This window comes from Rhamphochromis longiceps, linkage group LG7 (genome assembly GCF_057381845.1).
Source record: "Rhamphochromis longiceps isolate RC_006_pf linkage group LG7, R_longiceps_female_GT1.1, whole genome shotgun sequence".
Classification (NCBI taxonomy): Eukaryota; Metazoa; Chordata; class Actinopteri; order Cichliformes; family Cichlidae; genus Rhamphochromis; species Rhamphochromis longiceps.
This window is the reverse complement of record NC_140563.1, coordinates 28591206-28610700: the sequence shown is the minus strand read 5'-3', so window position 1 is coordinate 28610700 and position 19495 is coordinate 28591206. Positions and strand designations below refer to the sequence as shown.

The following is a 19495-nucleotide window of genomic DNA, read 5'->3' as shown; positions in this document are numbered from 1 at the left end:
ACTCCGGGTCATCGTGTGTGTGTGTGTGTGTGGGGGGGGGGGGGGGGGGGGGATCACGCGCCTCAGTGAATGAACTCTGTCAAGGTGCAGACAGATGAAGCCGAGAGGTGGCGCCAGAGTGCCGCCGGACTGAAGCCATATAAGCCCAGGAGAAGAAGAATCATCATCACCACAATGGCTTCCGCGGAGTCTGCGAGTCTGGGCCGAGCGTTGTGCATCATCACCGGGGCCTCCAGGGGCTTCGGCCGGGCAGTGTCCCGGGAGCTGTCACGGCTGGTGACGCCGGGCTCCGGACTCGTGCTGGCGGCTCGCTCCGGTGAGGACCTCCATGATGTGCAGGCAGAGCTGGCCGCCTCAGAGGCGGGCCGAGCCGGGCTCAGGGTGGAGAGCGTAGTGGCTGACGTGGGTCGGACGGAGGGGCTAGAGGCAATTATCAGAGCCGCGAAAGACGCGCTTATCGAGCAGATGGATCACGTGATGCTGGTCAACAACGCAGGTGAGGACGGGCTGCGTGGAGTCACGTGTGTTTAGTGTGTGTTTGGCAGAAAGTCATCATCATTATTATTATTATTATTATTATTACACGGCTGTGCTGCTAAGTGATGTCTGAAGAGGAGGCACCTGTAACGCCCTCACTTCGTCCAATCAGATGCGCAGCCTGTCTCGCTGCCTGTGGTAAATTAGCTCAGTGACTTGGAAGAAAAACAAAATCAGTTTTGTAAATTAAATGTTTGTTTTTGGAAGTGAAGTTATGTGGTCTGCGGCAGGGCTGTGCAGAGAGGTTTAAAGGGGCACATTGAACCAGGCTGCATAACAACAACACACATTCATCAAGAATCTAATATGGGCAACAAGGCAAAGCAAACGTAGCCGATGCTTTACCTGATGGGTACAATGTTGCTGTTGAGAGGTTGCTGCTGATAGTGCTGGAGGGCAGGGCTGTGTTGATCTGAGACTGTAGACATTAAAAAGCCCATAGGAGAGATGGTAGCTGATTAAACAAGTGTCATGAGATAATAACAAAATGCAAAGATTGGTGACAGCGCTTGGAACCATAAGGCAACAAAAACTGTGAGAAATAATTTAGGCTCTGCCTGTGATTCACTCTTTGCTTCTCTTCTTCCTTCCATCCCATCATTTCATATATCACTCTCCACTTGCTATGTGAGAACAAGGCACAACTTGCTATTGCAATAAACTATAATCTAATTATCCACACCTAACAACTCTTACACTTAATCTATAATAAAATGATGACAGAAAAATGTTATAGCACTGCCTTTAGTAGCCTCACACAGCTCCTGCTGTTTCCTCCTCATGTCCTTACCAGCCATGTCTGGACAATGTTATATCATGAGTAATATTTTTTTTTTAAATCCATCTAAATAAAACACACACATGCACACACAGTGACATTTTAGACCTTCTTCAGAATACTGTATATACTATGGGCATCATGGTGCTGATCCAGAATCTTTTTTTATTATTATTTATTACTAGAGCTACAATAATAAAGCAATGAGGAGAGGGAAGTAATAAATATGAAATAATGTATTGATGATGATTCCATTTGTTTCACTATCCACTCTGTGCAGGGCAAAGCTTATTACATTTTTAAACTGTAGAGATACAATCATTTTACTGCTGTAAAATCCAAATTTTGTCTTATTTAAAATATAAATCTTATATAATCTGCTTCTTAATGTATGTTCTTTAAAATACAGCGTGTGTTTTTTAATATATTATAATTATAATAATTATTATGTGGACTAGGGCTGCCACGATTAGTCGACTAGTCACGATTATGTCTACTATCAAAATCGTCGACGACTGATTTAATAGTCGACGCGTCGTTTGAAGCTTTGTAAGATCACAAAAGACGCAGGAATATGTAGTAGGATTTAAGAGTGTAATAACGGATTGAAACAGAAGATGGCAGCACTGCATGTACAAGGATGCCAGCTGCCGTTAAACCCCGAAGAAGCAGCTGTGTCCCAGAATTCATAGCGCGGCCCAGCTCAGTTTCCAACAATGGCGGCAGCTAGTTAGTTTTAATATTACTCTTATTATTCTTTCTGGGTCACAAAATAAACGTTTAACATATTTTCAGGCGAGAATGTAGCTGTGGAAACCTGAAATATCTGCTCAGTTTATCAAGACACCACATATTTTCAAAAGCGCTCCGACGTTTTCGGAGACGTCTGTTACCCACCAGCTCGATAGTTAGCCGGGGGCAAAGCTCACTAGAGCCGTGAGAACACCGGACTCCCGGCAAATCGTTTTCAAACCCACCGCCGTCTTTCGCTACTCAGGTTAAACATATGAGTCACTTAGATAACTTAAAAATGTTATTGTTTGGCTTTTTTTTTTCTTTTTTTTTTAGTATTTTATTTGTTCCTGAGTAAATCTGTTTGGCTGAGATTAAAGTTATAGTTTTTACACAGCTGAATAAACGTCAAGCAGACAACTGATTATCAGAAGTGTGAGATGCTGGAGAATCTACTCCGGTGTCCTTTTATATTTTAGATAGCAAGGAGTTTATTAAACTTCACTGAAACAAACTATCATCTTGTCTTTATTTTTAGTTAGCACATACCTTAAACACTTAAAGCTGTAAGCTAATGATAGTTATATAAGAGCAGATGCTGCTGGTGCAATAAGCTGTACGTTTTACGTCCAATGGATGATGATCTGATTAATCGACTAATCGCAAAAATAATCGGTGACTAGTCGACTATCAAAATAATCGTTTGTGGCAGCCCTAATGTGGACATGCATATTAGATCGTTTTTTAGTGAAATATAATCCCTCCAGAAAGGCAGGAAAAGCCCAGAAACTTACTTTAAAACTAAATATGTTTCTAAATACTTTAAAACTAAATATGTTCCCTAAAACGGTGACAGAGCTACAGACCCATGACAGCCTTACACAGGTAGCCAGCAGCTGTGACCAGCACTACTTGTGCAGTTAATAAAAGGACAGGTAATGTTTGTCGCGCTGTTGCACACACAGCACGCTCGTTTGTTTCAGTTCGTCAGTTGCAACAAGACAGCTTACCAACGTGTACTTAATAAGCTAATACTCCTGTGTGCTACACACTACAGTGTGCGCTGTACACCTACTTACTGGTTTTGTCGCATCAGTCTGTGTCTCTGAGTTAACTTGTGTTTCTCCTACAGCTCCGGACCGGAAAAAATGCGCGTGCTCTTTGTGAGCTCGTTCCCGGCTCGTAACCAGCGCGTTCTGCCATCAAGGGCGATCATTGGTTAAATGTGATCATGTGACTGATGCAAGCCAGATCCTTTTATTTAGCAAAACTGTGATTAATAGTTAAATATTATTGTTGAGGGGCACAGACAGGACTCCGCACGCACACACACATTAAAAAATAATAATAATTAAATTTTTTTTTAAAAGTTGCCTCAACAAAAGGGCACCTTGGGCACCCATCAGGAAAGGGGCGGGTGCTCAAGCCCCTCTAGCCCCCCCCCCCCCCCCCCCCCTCTGCACGTGCCTGGTCTGCGGTTTAGATGACGTGACCGACACGTTTGTATCAGTTTGTAGTTAATATTTCATGAATGCCTTAAATGTGAGGGAATGGAATTCAAACCTCCAGTGAGGAGGCAAATTCAGGGAGGAGGACTGTAGCTGTGTCCCGAAACATCGGCTGCATCCTTCGGAGGACCCGGCCTTCGCGGTCTGTGTGTGTGTGTGTGTGTGTGTGTGTGTGTGTGTGTGTGTGTGTGTGTGTGTGTGTGTGTGTGTGTGTGTGTGTGTGTGTGTGTGTGTGTGTAAATGCATACGTACACATTTATACACACATCTACATAATAATAATATAAAAAGATGAATAACCAATACAAAAATAAATAAATAACAATAAAAAAGAATGGAAAAACAAGGAACAGAAATAAAGGAGACAAGGGGGATCATAAAATCTCTAAAAGTGAGGTTCCATAAACAAGACGCATAACTTAAATAAGGGGCTAAGAAAAATCAAACTCTTCTAAAAATCTATGCAGTTTGATTGCTTGGGGCTTATTTATTAGCTTAAGAGATTTACGGAACAGGGAGAGTTCGTTTTTAAGAGCAGGCCATGAAGGGGGGGATTTAGCATATCGGCATTTATGAATGTAATACTTAGTTATAATAATGAGATTGTTAACTAAAAACTCACTATTTTTGTCCTTAAGGATTACTCCAATTTGAATATTTTGAAAAGACCAAAAATCAATATTTAGGACATGGAGAGATTTCCATAAATTCTGGATTGTCACCCATCCATAGAACATGTGCTCTGTTGTTTCCAAAGTTGTTTTACAAATATAACAGTTGTCTAACACAAATTTAAATCTGTCTCTCATAAATTCATTGGAGGGGTAAATATTTTTTGTAGTTCTAAAATGGACTTCTTTAAATTTGGGGGAATTGGAAATTTTAAATATTTGGTTCTGATCAACGAGATCTCAGATTTGTTATAATCTAAATTGATTATTGCATGTTTCATTAACCAAGTCAAGTCCATCTAGTTTAATTTTATGTAAATTTGGAGTCTGTATAGGGCTTTGGAGCGTGATGTCACGGGGGTGGGCGTGGAAAGGATTTTAGCCCGATTCACCATTTTGGGGGTCTAAGCTAGAAGCGATAGCATAGCCATGGTTCGTACTTGCTGTGTGCTCGGCTGCAATGTTCGATCTTACGACCGGCACGGGAATAAGGTTGGATTGTCTTTTTATGCTTTCCCAACCTGGAAGCAACATGAAGGAGCTCATGTATCGGATGTTACCAAACGAAGGCGTCTAGCCTGGATAGCAGCCGTGAGACGAGCTGATATCAAGTTCTGTTACGTCTCCAGATATCAGCTGGTGTGCTCACGACATTTTCATTCCGGTAAGTTCTAAATATGTTCTTATCACACTTCAAAGCTGAATAATATTACCGTTGGTGGTCTCGGAAGTTATAGAAATTGCGATCAAACATCGAATGGAGTGACTTTGCAGACATATGTGCTATGTAACGATTCGCTAATTGTTTCGCACAACTGTAGGGAAGCCTGCCTATGAAATGGATCAAACAAATCCAGACTGGGTACCAACGCTACACATGGGGCACTCCGAAACCCGAACATCACATTCAGACCGTCACAGGAGGCGAACACAACGTCAACAAAATAAAGTACTATTTGGAGGTAAACGACAACCGCACGCCCAGCCACAGTCTCTTATTTTAAAAGTTGATCTTAGTCAATTAACACAAACATTTTTGAGTATTCATACGGCCTTAATGTATAAACCATTTAAAACTTCCCTTGTGTATTTGCACTCTTTTTATTGGACAGGCTTTGACAATGGAGCAGCAGAGTGTGAAGGTGAAGCCTCAGCAGAAGTTACCACAGAAGAGCAGCCAGAGATGGACACCACAGAAGAGCAACACCATAACAACCTTGTTATTTTGGCTGAGGGACAAATTTGTGCTGGACAAGTAGAAGCAGAGGTAACGGGTGCAGATGCAGAAAACATTGATATCAGAGAGAAACAGACAGAAGATCAACAACTGACAAATGATTGTGTGCGCTGTGTACAGAGCAGAGCAGAAATAAACCGGCTGCTGGAGGAGAACAGAAAGCTTAAATCAAAGTTGGACAAGACAGAGCTGAATGAAAACTTTTTAAAGGGTGACACGGAAAAAGTGAAATATTACACCGGTTTTACTTGTTTTGCTATTTTTATGTCCGTGCTCGAGAATGTAAAAGTTTTCCTACCAGCATCAAAGAAACTGTCACATTTCCAAATGCTTTTACTCACACTTATGCGACTTAGACTTGATCTTCCTGTTCAGCATCTTAGTTATCTATTCAATGTCTCCCACAAAACTCTTTCTTCTGTCTTTTCTGATACAATTGACGTGTTGTATGCCCGCTTTGGAATACTTGTACACTGGCCAGAGAGGCACTGTTTGCAAGCAACAATGCCACCACAATTTACGGACACTTTTGGAAATCGTGTAGCCATCATTGTAGACTGTTTTGAAATTCGTACAGAACGACCATCTAATTTAAAGGCTCGTGCTCAAACGTACTCACACTACAAGGGTACACACACCATGAAATATCTGATCGGGATTACTCCACAAGGTGCAATTTCATTCATTTCTAAGGAGTGGGGGGGCCGTGCATCAGATAAACACATCACAAAGCAATGTGGCATACTTAACAAGCTGTTACCAGGGGATGTAGTTTTGGCTGACAGAGGCTTTGACAACAGAGATACGGTGGGAATGATGTGTGCGGAGGTAAAGATCCCAGCATTTACAAGGGGCTTCTGTCAACTAGATGCCAAGGACATAGAAAATACACGAGCCATTGCACACCTAAGAATCCATGTTGAACGAGTAATTGGCAGTTTGCGCAACAAATTCAAAATGCTACATACTACCATGCCCATCCGTTCTCTTCTTCCATGTGAGGGTGAAGACGTTACATTCCTTGATAAAATTGTGAGGGTGTGTTGTGTTTTGGTTAACATGTGCCCCAGTGTGGTAGTGAAACCAGGCACAATTGAGACTTGTACTTGTTAATTAATAATTGTTTAAAAAAGGAAAACCTTTTTAGTTTTTTGTATGTGTGACTGTATGAACACATTGACATTGCGTTATGTAACCATTTCTGTACCTGTATACTATAAGCGAAAGTTTATCATCACTTTGAACTCTTTGTTTCACTAAAATTACGTTATAATAAAAGCAAGATAACAAATAACTGCTTTGCACTCTTTATTTCACACTTTGACAATTGGTACATGGTAAGTGCTGCACGTTTGAAATCAAGTTATACATATTTCAATGCACTTCTGACAAAAAACTAGACACCAGAAGAAAAAACGTTGTGACCACTCGGGGCTGCATTTCGCTTAGAGAAATGTTTTCCTACAAGTTCAGGAAGGCACACCTTCTGAAAGAACTCCTGAGCTTTCTTTAAATGTGATTCCCAGAAGTGCACATCTGGGAAGATGCGTAAAATTGCCATGTCTTTTTGTGTCCATACCACGAGGTCACAGTGCTTTGCGTTGGCCACAAAGACCTGTGTTTGCACTTGTGAGTAGAAGCGATGTCTTCTTCAAGTTAAGTCCTTTTGCTGTCAACTCGAGGCAGAAGTCTTTGTCATGTGCATTCAACGCTTGCTGAATGCTGTCACATCGATATTTAAATGGACATTTAATTTCTAGGCACCCCTTCCCACAGCATTCACACGTGGTTAGTCCATCAGGAGATGCTCCTACTTCAGGAAAAGCCATGTTAACAAGAAAACCACACATACGGACCTGTAGGTTTTTGTGACATGCTGACATTGTCTGGGTGTAGGCATGTCGAGCATCCTGTTCATGCTCCAGTCCCCAAGTTGTTTGCACATTACAGACAGAGTTAACAGGGTAGCAAACACGATTAACCACAGTAATGGCGGGTTTTTCTACAGTGGTGGCAAACACAGCGTGCATCATTGAAGCTGTGATCCTCCCAGCACGCCAAGCATACCATTCTGGGCTCTTGTGTTGCAGTCTTGTGCGTACCTCAATAGCTTCTGCCTGTTCTTCAGTAACTTTTGCTGTGTTTATGTACTTTACGCAGTGCAGTTGTAGCTCGGTAAGGCCAAGGGACTGTGCACCTGTGCTGTGCAAACACGCCAGAGACAGTGGTAATGTGGATGACTGTACAGTGTGTGATGTGTAGTATTTCTCCAATCCAGACAAACACACTGCTTTATTGTGTTTTTGAAGTGTGTCTAACACTGGTGACAACTCCTCAAACGTAGCAGAGGGAATCTTTCTTTTTGAACGACGGCTTCTTCTGCCTTTCACCACAGACGGTCCGTTTATATTTTCATCAAGAGTCTTTTTTTGTGCTGCTGAAGATGTAAAGTCAATGTTATGGCCAACCTCTGGCTGTATCTTGGTTGTGTTCCCCGGCAAAACCCAGTAAGCTGGTTCATCTGTGACTGTCTTTGTGCCACGTATCCTCACTGTTGCCTCCACTTTAAACAGAAGTGCAGCGACATGGGTGCAGGTCTCAGCAACTCCGGCCATACAGGTGCAGTGTGCAGTTTCGACCTTCCCTGTGGTGCTTACAATTACCCAAGGTCGTAATGCAGGTTCATTCAATCTTTGGGAGTGCAGTACCTGTAACATGCAAGGACAAGGTTGATGTAAAGACAATAAATGAAATGAGACAGGGAGGACACTGATTGGCGTTAATAATTTGCCCGATTATCAATGTGTTAATTTGCATCTACTATACAATTATGGGCACATAATATGATAACGATATTTTAGCAGTTCAATGATAGAGGTATAACATTAATTATGGTGGGGGGTGGAAAATGGCTATGTCACTCGATGCACTCCAGCTGACTTACCTTGGTATGAATGACGACGTACTCAGATTTTGGCGGCTTGAAAATAGCCAAATCTTGCACCCAGCCATTTGTAAATTGGATATGCGCCTCCAGTGACTTGTAATTACGAAACTGGTTCGCAGTGTAAGCGCTTACTCCACAAACAAGATAGGTGAAGATATCGGGGTAGGACAGTGGCGGTAAGTCGTCTGGGTCTTTACTCCACTGCCGTATGTCGTATGGGTCCAGATTTGCGATGCACTCTATTTTTTTCAAATACCGCTGCTTCGCCTCTGGACGCAATTGATCTCTATACCATCCGTTTTCTTTCGAGCTGCTTTTAAGCATGTTTCTTGTCGTAGTCGCCGTTCCAATACAGTGTGTTTGTTTGGATCGTAGACCCCCAAAATGGAGCTGCGCTCCCACAATGCATTGCGGCGTGACGTCAACTCCAAAGCCCTATATTTGAAAAATTGTTCTTTATCGTATTTACAAGGACTATTGGGATATTCTGTGAAACCTTTTTATAGAACTCGAACGAGCAACTCATGTCATATTTCTCATTAAGCCTGTTTAATTCAAGTATATGTCCATTTCCATCCATTATGTGTCACAGACCAAATTTATTTTGTCATCCATTCTTCCACAAACATAGATTTCCCCCGATTCAATATCACCCTATTATTCCACAATGTAACGTTGTGGGGACTAAAGTTATTTTTAAACATTAATTTCCAATTTAACAAAACTTGTTGATGAAATTTGGAAAGTTTTATGGGTAGTTTAGAAATTTCAAAATCACATACTAAAAGGAATTGGATCCCCCCAACTTTGTTGAAAATAAGAGATGGTATCAAGAACCAGATCTCATTATTATTTTTTAAGAAAGATCGGAGCCAATTAATCTTTAAAATGCCATTCATTATTTCAAAATTGATTGCTTTTAAACCCCCTCTTCATAGTCTTTTATCAAGTCCCTGTTATGATTACTGGATGCTAAAGGGTGGAATGTTGGGGGGATTCTGTAAGTTTTTGCTTCTTCCTAATCACTTTTTTTTGAACATGTTGTTATTGATTTTGTTAAATAATCCAAATGAATTTTAATGTTTCTGCTTCCTGATGTTTTAATGCATGAACTCTTTAAACCTCTGTGATTCATGCTGGTTTCACCTCTGACCTTCATTACCTCACCTCCTCCAGCCTCTCTGGGTGACGTGTCACGCTTCGCTGTGAGTTTCAGCGACCTCGCCGAGGTGGACTCGTACCTGTCGCTGAACGTGAGCTCCGCCTGGTGCCTCACCGCCCGGGTGCTGCAGGCATTCCCGCAGCGCCCAGGTCTGAGGCGCACCGTGGTGAACATCAGCTCACTCTGCGCCATCAAGCCTTTCCCATCCTGGGCACTCTACTGCACTGGGAAGGCTGCCCGGGACATGATGTTCCAGGTGCTGGCACTGGAGGAGCCGGACGTCCGGGTGCTCAGCTATTCACCAGGTGAGGCAGGGGGCATGGCCTGCTGAGCTGGTTCGGTTTTCCATGAAAAGACAAGAAGCTCACTGAAGGCAAAATACTTCAGATGTGAGTATGGAGGGCTGAAAGGGTCAAAATTCAAATCAAACTGAAGGATGTGAGGACACAGATTACGATTAGCTGAATAGTAAAAAAAAATTTTAAAAAATAAAATTCAGACTGTAAACAAAATAAAATGAATTCATTGTGAAAAAGGACAAAATTAAAATTTTAAAATAAGTTTTAAATGTTTTTAAATGTGTTTTTTTTTTTTTTGTTTTGTTTTGTTTTTTGAAAGAGGTTTAGTTTTGACCTCTCTGGCCTGCCATACCAGACCGAGCTGAAGAAATCTGTCATAATGATTCATTAGCCATGCTGAGCAGTAGCAGGCTTCATGCTGTCCATGTCATCACTTCTTGTTTTGTGACCACTCCAGGACCGCTGGATACGGCCATGCAGGTGGAGGCTCGCTCCAGGTCAGCTGACCCCAGCATCAGGAAGTTCTTTAGTGACCAGTTCGCCGAAGGCAAGCTGCTGAGCTGTGAGGCGTCCTGCGCCAAGCTGATGAAGCTGCTTCTGGAGGACAGCTACACCTCCGGTGCTCACGTCGATGTCTACGACCTGTAGACTCGGAGCAGGTAGCACAGGTGCGTCCCGCTGTTCTGGTTCACTATAACCTGAGGTCAGAAAGAGCTTCAGTAAAACAGTGAAAAGTTCAGGGAAGAAAATAAACAGGAAGAAGATAAAGCTTCTACAAAATTAAAATGTTGGGCTGAATAAACACTGTCACGTTGCCCACGTGCTGGCTGCGTGTGTGGTTTCTGAGCAAAATGTTCATGTTTTTTTTAGTTGTTGTTGTTGTTGTTGGGTTTTTTTTCCTTGATTTTTTTTCTTTTTCTTTTAGCCCACAGTTTCCTGATGACATCGGCGCAGACCCTAACGTAAGCTCGGGTCGACCCATACACATTCCACAGACTGTATAAAAAGATGGCAACAGCATGACCTCAGCAGAGGGCGCTGATATCTCATGCTGGTTCCCTGTGATGATCTCATCACATCTTGATTCCCGTGCTGTGTTGAAGCCGTTTTCAGGTGCCTTACTTGTTAAAGAGCTTTAAGTGGATCCGTTTGGTGTTCGTGCTGCTTGGTGCATCTGACATGTAACTTCTTTTGTGATGAGTTCACTTTTGTAAACTTGATATTGGTCAAGTTAGAAATAAATCTGAGAGTAGCTGTGTGGTCAGTTTGTGTGTTGTTGTTTTTTTGTTTGTTTGTTTGTTTGTTTTCTTCCATAAATTACAAACTCTTTATTCAGACAGCATCACACAAACAGGAAGTGATCAAATCCTGAGGTTAACAGCAGAGATGCAGCCCTTGACCCCACTCACCTTCACGCTCAACTACAGCAGGTGAGTGCAGGTACTTTTAACACGACCGAGAACAGGAATGGCTGCAGCTCAGGTGTTCTCCACCTCCTCGTTGTCATTACAGGACGAAAAAGATGATGAATGAGTCGTCTTGATATGGTAGCAAAGCTGGGCTTAAGTCTGACTAGGGTTTTTAGCTAGGAGCACTTCCTGTCACCTGTTCACAGCTGTGACTACTTTGTCTTCCCAGCAGAGTTATTCCACTTTGATCACTATATTCTCTGCTCCAAACTAACCTTTGACCTCAGTGTGACTGCAAAGCATGACTGTCAGCTGACTGATGTCCTGTGTGCGACCCACACACAGTGTGTGCGTTGGTCGGGTCACACAGGACTCTCCATAAAGAAACTAATAATGGAAAATTTCATTTTAAAATAAAAATACAAAATAACAATAAATAATTTAAAAATAATGAGCCATGTGTAAGCCTGAAACGATTTATCGAGTAATACAGTTTTACCCAGAAACACTGAGAACACCACAGCGGCAGTGGTGAGGACTCTGGCACAGTTTAATGTGGAGGCAAAGTCTGTTTACACACCAAAGAGCAAAGAGGCGGAGCTCAGGCGAAGTGAAAGATAACAGCAGCTGTTCCTGTGACCACCATTAAACCCTTTAGTGAGAGACCGCTGCAGGAGCGCCCGACCAATAAACTTTGACACAGTTTGTTTCACTCAAAGACAAATCTGCTCCAGAAGTTTTATTGAAATCTGGAGATGAGCTGTGAACTTAGCCTGATGCATGTTTAAATCATAGAGCCATCATATTTTAAATGGAAGCGAACAAGGGTGAGTCTAAAGGAGGGTGTGGGGTGTACTAGACCAGATTAATTTGAAGGCTTTGTAACATTTTTCAGATTAAAAGTGGAAAAATATATAATATTGTATTGTTTTGAAAAACCTAAAAAATAAAAGCTTTTTTCACAAGACAATAAAAATTAATGTGAGCTAGTAAAACTGTGAGCTACTGACCGGAAGGATTTTAGGTTAAACACTGAATTATTCATGTCTACACCATCACAACAGAAACTTGCCTCCTATTAACATAAGAAAGCCTTCCAAGAAGAGAAAAGGTACATTTTAATGGCCTAGTTAAGGTTGTGTATATATCTTATATATTTTGCATTTAAGTCGATGTTTAATTAAATTAAATTGTAATCTTGGTGTTCATCTGAACAACAGACTGGACTGGACTCATAACTCAGACGCCCTCTACAGGAAAGGGCAGAGCAGGCTGTACCTGCTGCGGAGACTCAGGTCGTTTGGGGTGGAGGGCCCACTCCTGAAGACCTTCTATGACTCTGTGGTGGCTTCTGCTATCTTTTATGGTGTGGTCTGCTGGGGCGGCAGCATCTCTGCTGGGGACAGGAAGAGACTGAACAGGGTGATCCGAAGGGCCAGCTCTGTTCTAGGATGCCCTCTGGACCCAGTGGAGGTGGTGAGTGACAGGAGAATGGCGGCTAAGCTGTCATCCCTGTTGGACAACATCTCCCACCCCATGCAGCAGACTGTGACAGCACTGAGCAGCTCCTTCAGTGGGAGACTGCGGCACCCACGGTGTGGGACGGAGAGATTTCGCAGGTCTTTCCTCCCCACTGCTGTCAGACTCCATAACAAAGACTTTAACTGAACAAACACACACATCCACACATGTGCAATAACACTAAGTGCAATAATCTTTTCTGGCATCGTTGTATTTTTACTCAGTTGTATATAGCATTCGTATTCTATTTTTATCTTATTGTATATTTTTATTCTATTTTATTCTACTGTATATAGTATATTATTTTATTCTATTCTGTACAGCTGTGTACTGTATTTATTCTTATTGTATTCTAATTTTTGCGTCATAACTTTTGCACTGTCCACTTCCTGCTGTGACAAAACAAATTTCCCACGTGTGGGACTAATAAAGGTTATCTTATCTTATCTTAATCTGAAACAGATTAAAATTAAAACAATTTTTCATAGATATTGTTTACAGTTAAACTTTAAAACATTGCCGTTTTTAAAATAGAAAAGAGCAGTTCATTCTGTTTTTTTCTCTTAATGTTTATTATTCCTCATTAAGAAGACAAAAGTGTTCCTTGTCCAATTACTTCATTACCAAAATAATCGATAGCTGCAGATCTCCAACATCACAAAGTCTCTCTGATGCCTTCTCCGAGGGCAAACCGCTGACCAGGCTGCTCCTGAACATCTGCCCAGGTGAACATCTGGATCTCACTGACTCAGTGTGGGTTCTTCCACATGTTCACCTTCAAACCTACAAACAGACGCAGCATAAAAACCTGATTAAACGTACTCAGCTAATGACAGCTGCTCACTGGCTTCCCCTGCTGTTCTGAGTTAGACTGTAATTCTTCTCAACACGTTTACCCCGAGCAGCAACTTTAACTTTACACGCGCGCACACATACACAGATGCGTTTGTCACGTCATGGTGGGGCTTGGGGGTTTACTGATTATTGATTATTATCTGCAGCAGCAGGACACCTCAATCATCATCAACCAGGCATGACAGTTTCTCCACTGATGGCGCCGATCACCGTCTGCAGGAATCGCCAGACGACCCTCAAACAACATTTCCTCCAATGGCGGAGGAAACGTTGTTTGTCATCGGGACAGAAAACAGCTGACTATCCACCTAGCCGCAGAAACCTGAAAGTAGACGTGACATTAGGGCTGCACGATTTTGCATAAAATGAGAATCACGATTTTTTGGCTTAGAATTGAGATCACGATTCTCTCACGATTTTCTTTTCCAGTATAAATATTTATTGTATACAGTATAAATTCCAGTATAATAATTCCAGTATACAGTATAAATTCCAGTATAAATATTTCCAGTATAAATATTTATTGCACTTATTAACTGCACATCAACTTCGTAACAGTTGAGACTGAACATAAAAACAATAAATAAACATAAAAACAACAAATGTCTCAGGTTTTGTTGTTGCCGCAAAATGTTGTACTGCTTGAAATTCCGTCTCCGTTGCTGGACGCTGCGTGTATAGAGCAGGTAGTGCAACAATAGAAAAACAGTTGCGGGACGGCACTGTGTAGCGTTTGTCTAGGGTGTTGATCATTTTCCTAAATCCCTCGTTTTGCACAGTGTTGATGGGAGCCATATCTTTGGTCAGGTGATAAGTGATAGCCTCCGTAATTTCTTTGTGCCTGCGGGAGTTCGACGTGTATAGGGAAGCGCTGTATAAGGTTCCCGTTATTGATGTTTGGGTGGTTGACCGGGACGGATTTTCTCCTGTCACTTTCTCGTCATCCCTGACGTGCTCAACGTTGTTTTTTCCCTGCTAATTTTGGCACAGCTTCTGTATCACGTGGTATAAGGCTCCGCCCTTGTTATTTGTTGAGCAGGAAGAGTGAGCCTTGTTTTCATGCAGATTACGTCCCGGATCAAAATGCGGTACAGTCGTCGTTGTCGTCTTTTTTTTTCTTTTTTTTTTTTTTAAATCGTTGTCATTTGGAAATGAGATCACACATAAGTATGAATCGACATCGCGATTTTCTAACGATTAATCGTGCAGCCCTACGTGACATCATCCCACCTTCCACCCACAGAGTGACCTACAGGGATTAAAGGGTTGGGTACCCTGTGTGGACGTGAACTTCCAGAATACATGTGATGCAGACCAGGGGCGGAGCGTGGGGGTGGCTTACTGGGCTTAAGCCCGGGTTGTTTTGTCAGAAGCCCGGGGTCTTTTGGGGTGTAATTTTTTCATAGTTAGATGCCTGGCTGACAACTATATAAAACAAAAAGTACACACAATATTCGAAGCACATAGTGCACACTGTGGGAATTTACGACTGTGCGTGAATCCCCCCTGATATTGGTATGATCCGAGCTCAGGCACTAAGCGACTGAGCGAGGGGGCGGGGCAGCTGCTGCCTGTGAGTGCGCTGTTGGAGAAACGGAGCCAGCCATACTAGGAGAGCTAAAGTTTGACCAGTTACCAAAGCAAATCATTCGTACCGTACAGATAATGTAAATATGACGGTGAATCACGAAAGATTGATGTCAAACTGATCACTTGACCAATATTACGTTACTTGCTCTTCAAGCGAATCAACAAATGGCGAAATGAAAAGCCGAACAAATGCTATTTCTTTAGAGAGTCTTAGCTTACGTGTGTTTATTTCATATTTTCAGTTCTTACCCTCCCCGACTAAATCGATTTCAGTAATGCACTGAAATATAAGAATGGACATTAGAGGCTTCTTTCAAAGAAAAAACTCAGGTAAATGTTATTTTATATATTGTGCTTTGTATGTTGTTCAGTATATTTCTATGCAAAACAAGAGGGATTTCAGTACACAGCAGGATATTCACATTTGTAACCAGATATTTACACTTTAGGGAGAAAACATAAAACATTTTTACTGTACAACATCAATTTAGAGTAAACTTTTGTTTTAGATAAATATTGAAATGTCTTTTGAATTAGTTAAATGTCAGAATAAAGAGAGACAGAGCTGTCTATTTTTTTTTATCACTTTCATCAGATTTAGGAGTACATATACACTAAGTTTATTGTTAATTAATAAGAAAACTCCAGACGATTCCATTCTGAGCTGAAGAAGCTTCTGATAGGTTAGTAGAGTCCATGTGAGTAAATTGGTGGCACACCTGTGGATGCATATAAGGCAAAACACAGAGCCTGTTTCTGTGACATGGGAAAATTAAGAGATATCAACCAAAACACCAGCTCCATAAGTGTGGCTCAATTATGAATACAATTTGGTGCCATTTGCAATTAAGAAATACAGATAGTTTCTCTCTTTACTCTTAAAGTTAACAAATATGTTTTTTATATTTATCTAAAAAAAATAAACATTTAGTCTGATTTAATGTTACAATTAAAAAAGTGTTTTGATCTGAAGAGTAAATATCTGGTTTCAACTGTATATTTGATGATTGTCAGCACAAAGAGGGAGAGAGAGGGAACAAGAGCAGGTGAGACACATGTTAGTCAAATGGTCGTTTACCAAAAGTATCACCGTATCATAGGTCCTCATGTATCTGGTACCTAGTGTTTCTTTTTAGGTTTGTTATTTTTCAAATTCTATATTTATTAAGTTATGCAGGCTTGTTTGCACAACAAGGCTAAATAATTATATAAACTTTTCTCAATCTAAATAGTGGACTTTGTAGAATTAAAAAAATAAGTGTAGTGCAGGTCTATGATGATTTTTAGTGCTACTATCATCTAGTTCTGATTCTGGTTCTGTCTTGGTTAAGTCCTAAGTAGTCCTGGACCCTATTTCAGGAAGCCGGTTTAGTGCAAACTCTGAGTAAGTATACCCTGAGTTAATGAAAACTCTGGGTTTTCGGTTTCACAAAGCGAGTTTAGATTAATTCTGAGTGAGTTACTATGACGACACACTCCGTGAAGCTAACCTGCCCCCTAGCAGGTTTACTTCTACTAACCCTGACGTTCTCCGCCTCTTTGTCGGAAACCTGACTGTAGGAAGTGTCAGACATGGCGTGTCCCTTCCTTGAAGAGCCAGTACATGTTGAAGCCCAAATTCTCCGCAGAGCTCTCCGCCGGGAGAGAGTGATTAGAGCGCGTTTGGACATTTTATCATTTCCTGATGATTTCCTGTGTGAACGTTACCGTTTTTCAGCACAATCTATAATTTATTTGGATAACATCCTCAGGCCTAATATTGCTCATGTGACACATCGCGGACATCCTCTGTTCTGTACATATTATTAAGTGTGCCTATGCGAAGGCACACTTATTACTATTGCTCGGATTTATTAAGTGTGCCTATGCGAAGGCACACTTATTACTATTGCTCGGATTTATTATTATTATTATTATTCTTTTTCCGCCTGAAATTTTGGACCGTAACTCATCCCACAGTTTTGACACAAGCTTCATATATGTTATATCATTTTGTGCGGCTGGATCAGGAATGAGTTGCTATGCCTTTTGGTGTTTATTACTTCTATAGTTTTTTAAATATGAATATTTTAATGCAAGTTTTTGCCCATTGGAATGAATGGGAACGAACGAAAGTGAAACTTAACTTACTTTGTGGTGTGTTTGCTCACTCACTTAATTTGTGGTGTGTTGGCTCACTCTAGTGGTATGTCCCCGTATTTGGATTACCATAATGACGACAATATCAACGGCGCGCACAGCGTCGGTGCTTTCAGGAACCATTGGAATTCTTAAGGTTGCACGAAGCATTGAATAGTTACGGTAACGGCAAGGGTGTATGCTTGGTGGAAAACTGCATATCCCACAATTCAAAGCACGCCTCTACCAGTCAAACAATGGCGGCTGCCACTTGGTTTAATATATTCCTCTTATTTGTGTTTCTAGGTCACAAAGTAAACTTTTAAGATATTTTCAGGTGAGAATGTGGGTGTGTAAACGTCAAATATCTGCTCGTTTTGTCAAAACATCCCATATTGGCAACAGATTTTTCACGATGTTGCGCCGCTTCACTCAAAAGCACCCAGGCTTGGCTTTCAGTGAGGCGTCTCTAACTCCTTTCATCCCCGATAGCTCCGCAAACAGTCTTTGTCTTAGCTGGACTTATTTTTCGTTTATATGGGCCGATGATGCTGGTCGATGAGGAAAAACTGAGTTGTTTGGTGGTGGCTAACGCGGAGCTAGCTAGCCACCGGTATGTGTCTCTTTCCCCTCATATGTGGGGAAAGAAACATGTGAGGCGGCCGCCGATCGACCGGTTTTCAGGTGAGAATGTAGGTGTGTAAACGTCAAATATCTGCTCGTTTTGTCAAAACATCCCATATTAGCAACAGATTTCTCACGATGTTGCTGCTAGCCGGCTAGCTAGTTTGGCCGGCCGGCTAGCCGGCTAGCTAGTTTGGCCGGCCGGCTAGCCGGCTAGCTAGCTCGGCTAGCTAGCGCCGCTTCGCTCAAAAGCACCCAGGCTTGGCTTTCAGTGAGGCGTCTCTAACTCCTTTCACCCCCGATCGCTCCGCAAACAGTCTTTGTCTTAGCTGGACTTATTTTTCGTTTATATGGGCCGATGATGCTGGTCGATGTGGAAAAAATAACTGAGTTGTTCATATACCGGTGGCTAGCTAGCTCCGCGTTAGCCACCGGTATATGTCTCTTCCCCTCGTATGCGGGGAAAGAAACACCGATCGACCGGTGGTGGCTAACGCGGAGCTCAATCGTGGATAAGGGAAACCCAATGCAGGAGAAGCAGGCGGCTGGTGAACTGAATTTCAGGTAAGACGTTATTAACTGCACTCTATTTGGGTCAGATATAAACCGAGTTTAGGTGTAGTTTATTTTCGTTGTGCTGACAGTTACAATAACTGTACTGCGTGCTAGCTAGCACGACGGAGTTTCTATACAGCTGTGCGCGCTAAGTTACTGATTTTGAACTTTATGACAGCCTCCCCTATTTTCAGGCGAGAATGTAGGGGTGTAAACTTCAAATATCTGCTCGTTTTATCAAGAAGTCCCATATTTTATCAAGAAGTCCCATATCTCTCACGATGTTACTGCTAGCGCCGCATGGCAGCTAGCTGGCTAGGGCGGCTTGGCTGACACCTAGGCCGGGCTGACTGATACCCAGGCCGGCTCACGCTCTCGTTTCACCGCCGCATGGCGGCTAGCTGGCTAGCGCGGCTTGGCTGCCACCCAGGTCGGGCTGGCTGACACCCAGGCTGGGCTGGCTGACACCCAGGCCCGCTCACGCTGTCGTGTCACCCCTAGTCTTTCGTGATGACTCTTGGTTGGCTGCTGGACTTATTTTTCATTTATATGGGCTGGTGATTCAGTATGAGTGTCCGGTGAACTGAATGTCAGGTAAGACGTTATGTATATGTAAGGTAGTGACTGGAATAAGTCACAAGGTGTCGCTGTTGAGCTGCATATATGTTGTAAATTTTAGCAATTTTGACCATTTGTCCTCTGCAGGACACCGTAGTTCAGATTTCTCGTTCGCGTGGGCGCCATCTTGGTTCAGTGTTTACTGTGATGTGCAAAGGTAAGCACTGTCAGTGGCGAACTGCATTGGTTTTGTTTAAAAATAAGTGTTCCACTGTGTAAAATAGCGGTTTGTCATTTAAGCTGAGCAAATATTTTGTTTATTGAGAGGTTCATGTATTGTCTGATGAGAGTATGAGACAAAGATATACTTTTCTTTCTTACTCTCATATAAAAT

General features: G+C 42.1%; 3 protein-coding genes across 3 annotated transcripts; all 3 read left to right on the top strand.

The window, feature by feature from the left end:
* The first annotated feature begins 130 nt into the window (after positions 1-130).
* On the top strand, positions 131-11135 carry LOC146665502 (sepiapterin reductase-like). Its single transcript, XM_085413237.1, has 4 exons — positions 131-496; positions 9587-9877; positions 10329-10539; positions 10797-11135. The coding sequence occupies exons 1-3, from the start codon at positions 175-177 to the stop codon at positions 10517-10519; spliced, it is 804 nt and encodes a 267-aa protein (XP_085269363.1). The 5' UTR covers positions 131-174; the 3' UTR covers positions 10520-10539; positions 10797-11135.
* LOC146665503 (uncharacterized) lies at positions 3034-9576 on the top strand. The gene is made up of 3 exons (XM_085413236.1): positions 3034-4890; positions 5048-5188; positions 5339-9576. The coding sequence occupies exons 1-3, from the start codon at positions 4656-4658 to the stop codon at positions 6574-6576; spliced, it is 1614 nt and encodes a 537-aa protein (XP_085269362.1). The 5' UTR covers positions 3034-4655; the 3' UTR covers positions 6577-9576.
* Positions 11136-11179: 44 nt separating the features above from the next.
* Positions 11180-13197, top strand: LOC146665501 (uncharacterized). The gene is made up of 2 exons (XM_085413239.1): positions 11180-11301; positions 12501-13197. Exons 1-2 carry the CDS (start codon positions 11258-11260, stop codon positions 12946-12948), a joined length of 492 nt encoding a protein of 163 aa, XP_085269365.1. The 5' UTR covers positions 11180-11257; the 3' UTR covers positions 12949-13197.
* Positions 13198-19495: the final 6298 nt, after the last annotated feature.

Coding starts and splice junctions, on each gene's coding strand:
- LOC146665502 (XM_085413237.1), top strand. CDS start 175: ATGGCTTCCGCGGAGTCTGCGAGTCTGGGCCGAGCGTTGTGCATCATC. Junction 497..9,586: donor GATGCTGGTCAACAACGCAG/GTGAGGACGGGC, acceptor CACCTCCTCCAG/CCTCTCTGGGTGACGTGTCA. Junction 9,878..10,328: donor GGTGCTCAGCTATTCACCAG/GTGAGGCAGGGG, acceptor TGACCACTCCAG/GACCGCTGGATACGGCCATG.
- LOC146665503 (XM_085413236.1), top strand. CDS start 4,656: ATGGTTCGTACTTGCTGTGTGCTCGGCTGCAATGTTCGATCTTACGAC. Junction 4,891..5,047: donor CTCACGACATTTTCATTCCG/GTAAGTTCTAAA, acceptor GCACAACTGTAG/GGAAGCCTGCCTATGAAATG. Junction 5,189..5,338: donor AAATAAAGTACTATTTGGAG/GTAAACGACAAC, acceptor TTTATTGGACAG/GCTTTGACAATGGAGCAGCA.
- LOC146665501 (XM_085413239.1), top strand. CDS start 11,258: ATGCAGCCCTTGACCCCACTCACCTTCACGCTCAACTACAGCAG. Junction 11,302..12,500: donor TTCACGCTCAACTACAGCAG/GTGAGTGCAGGT, acceptor TCTGAACAACAG/ACTGGACTGGACTCATAACT.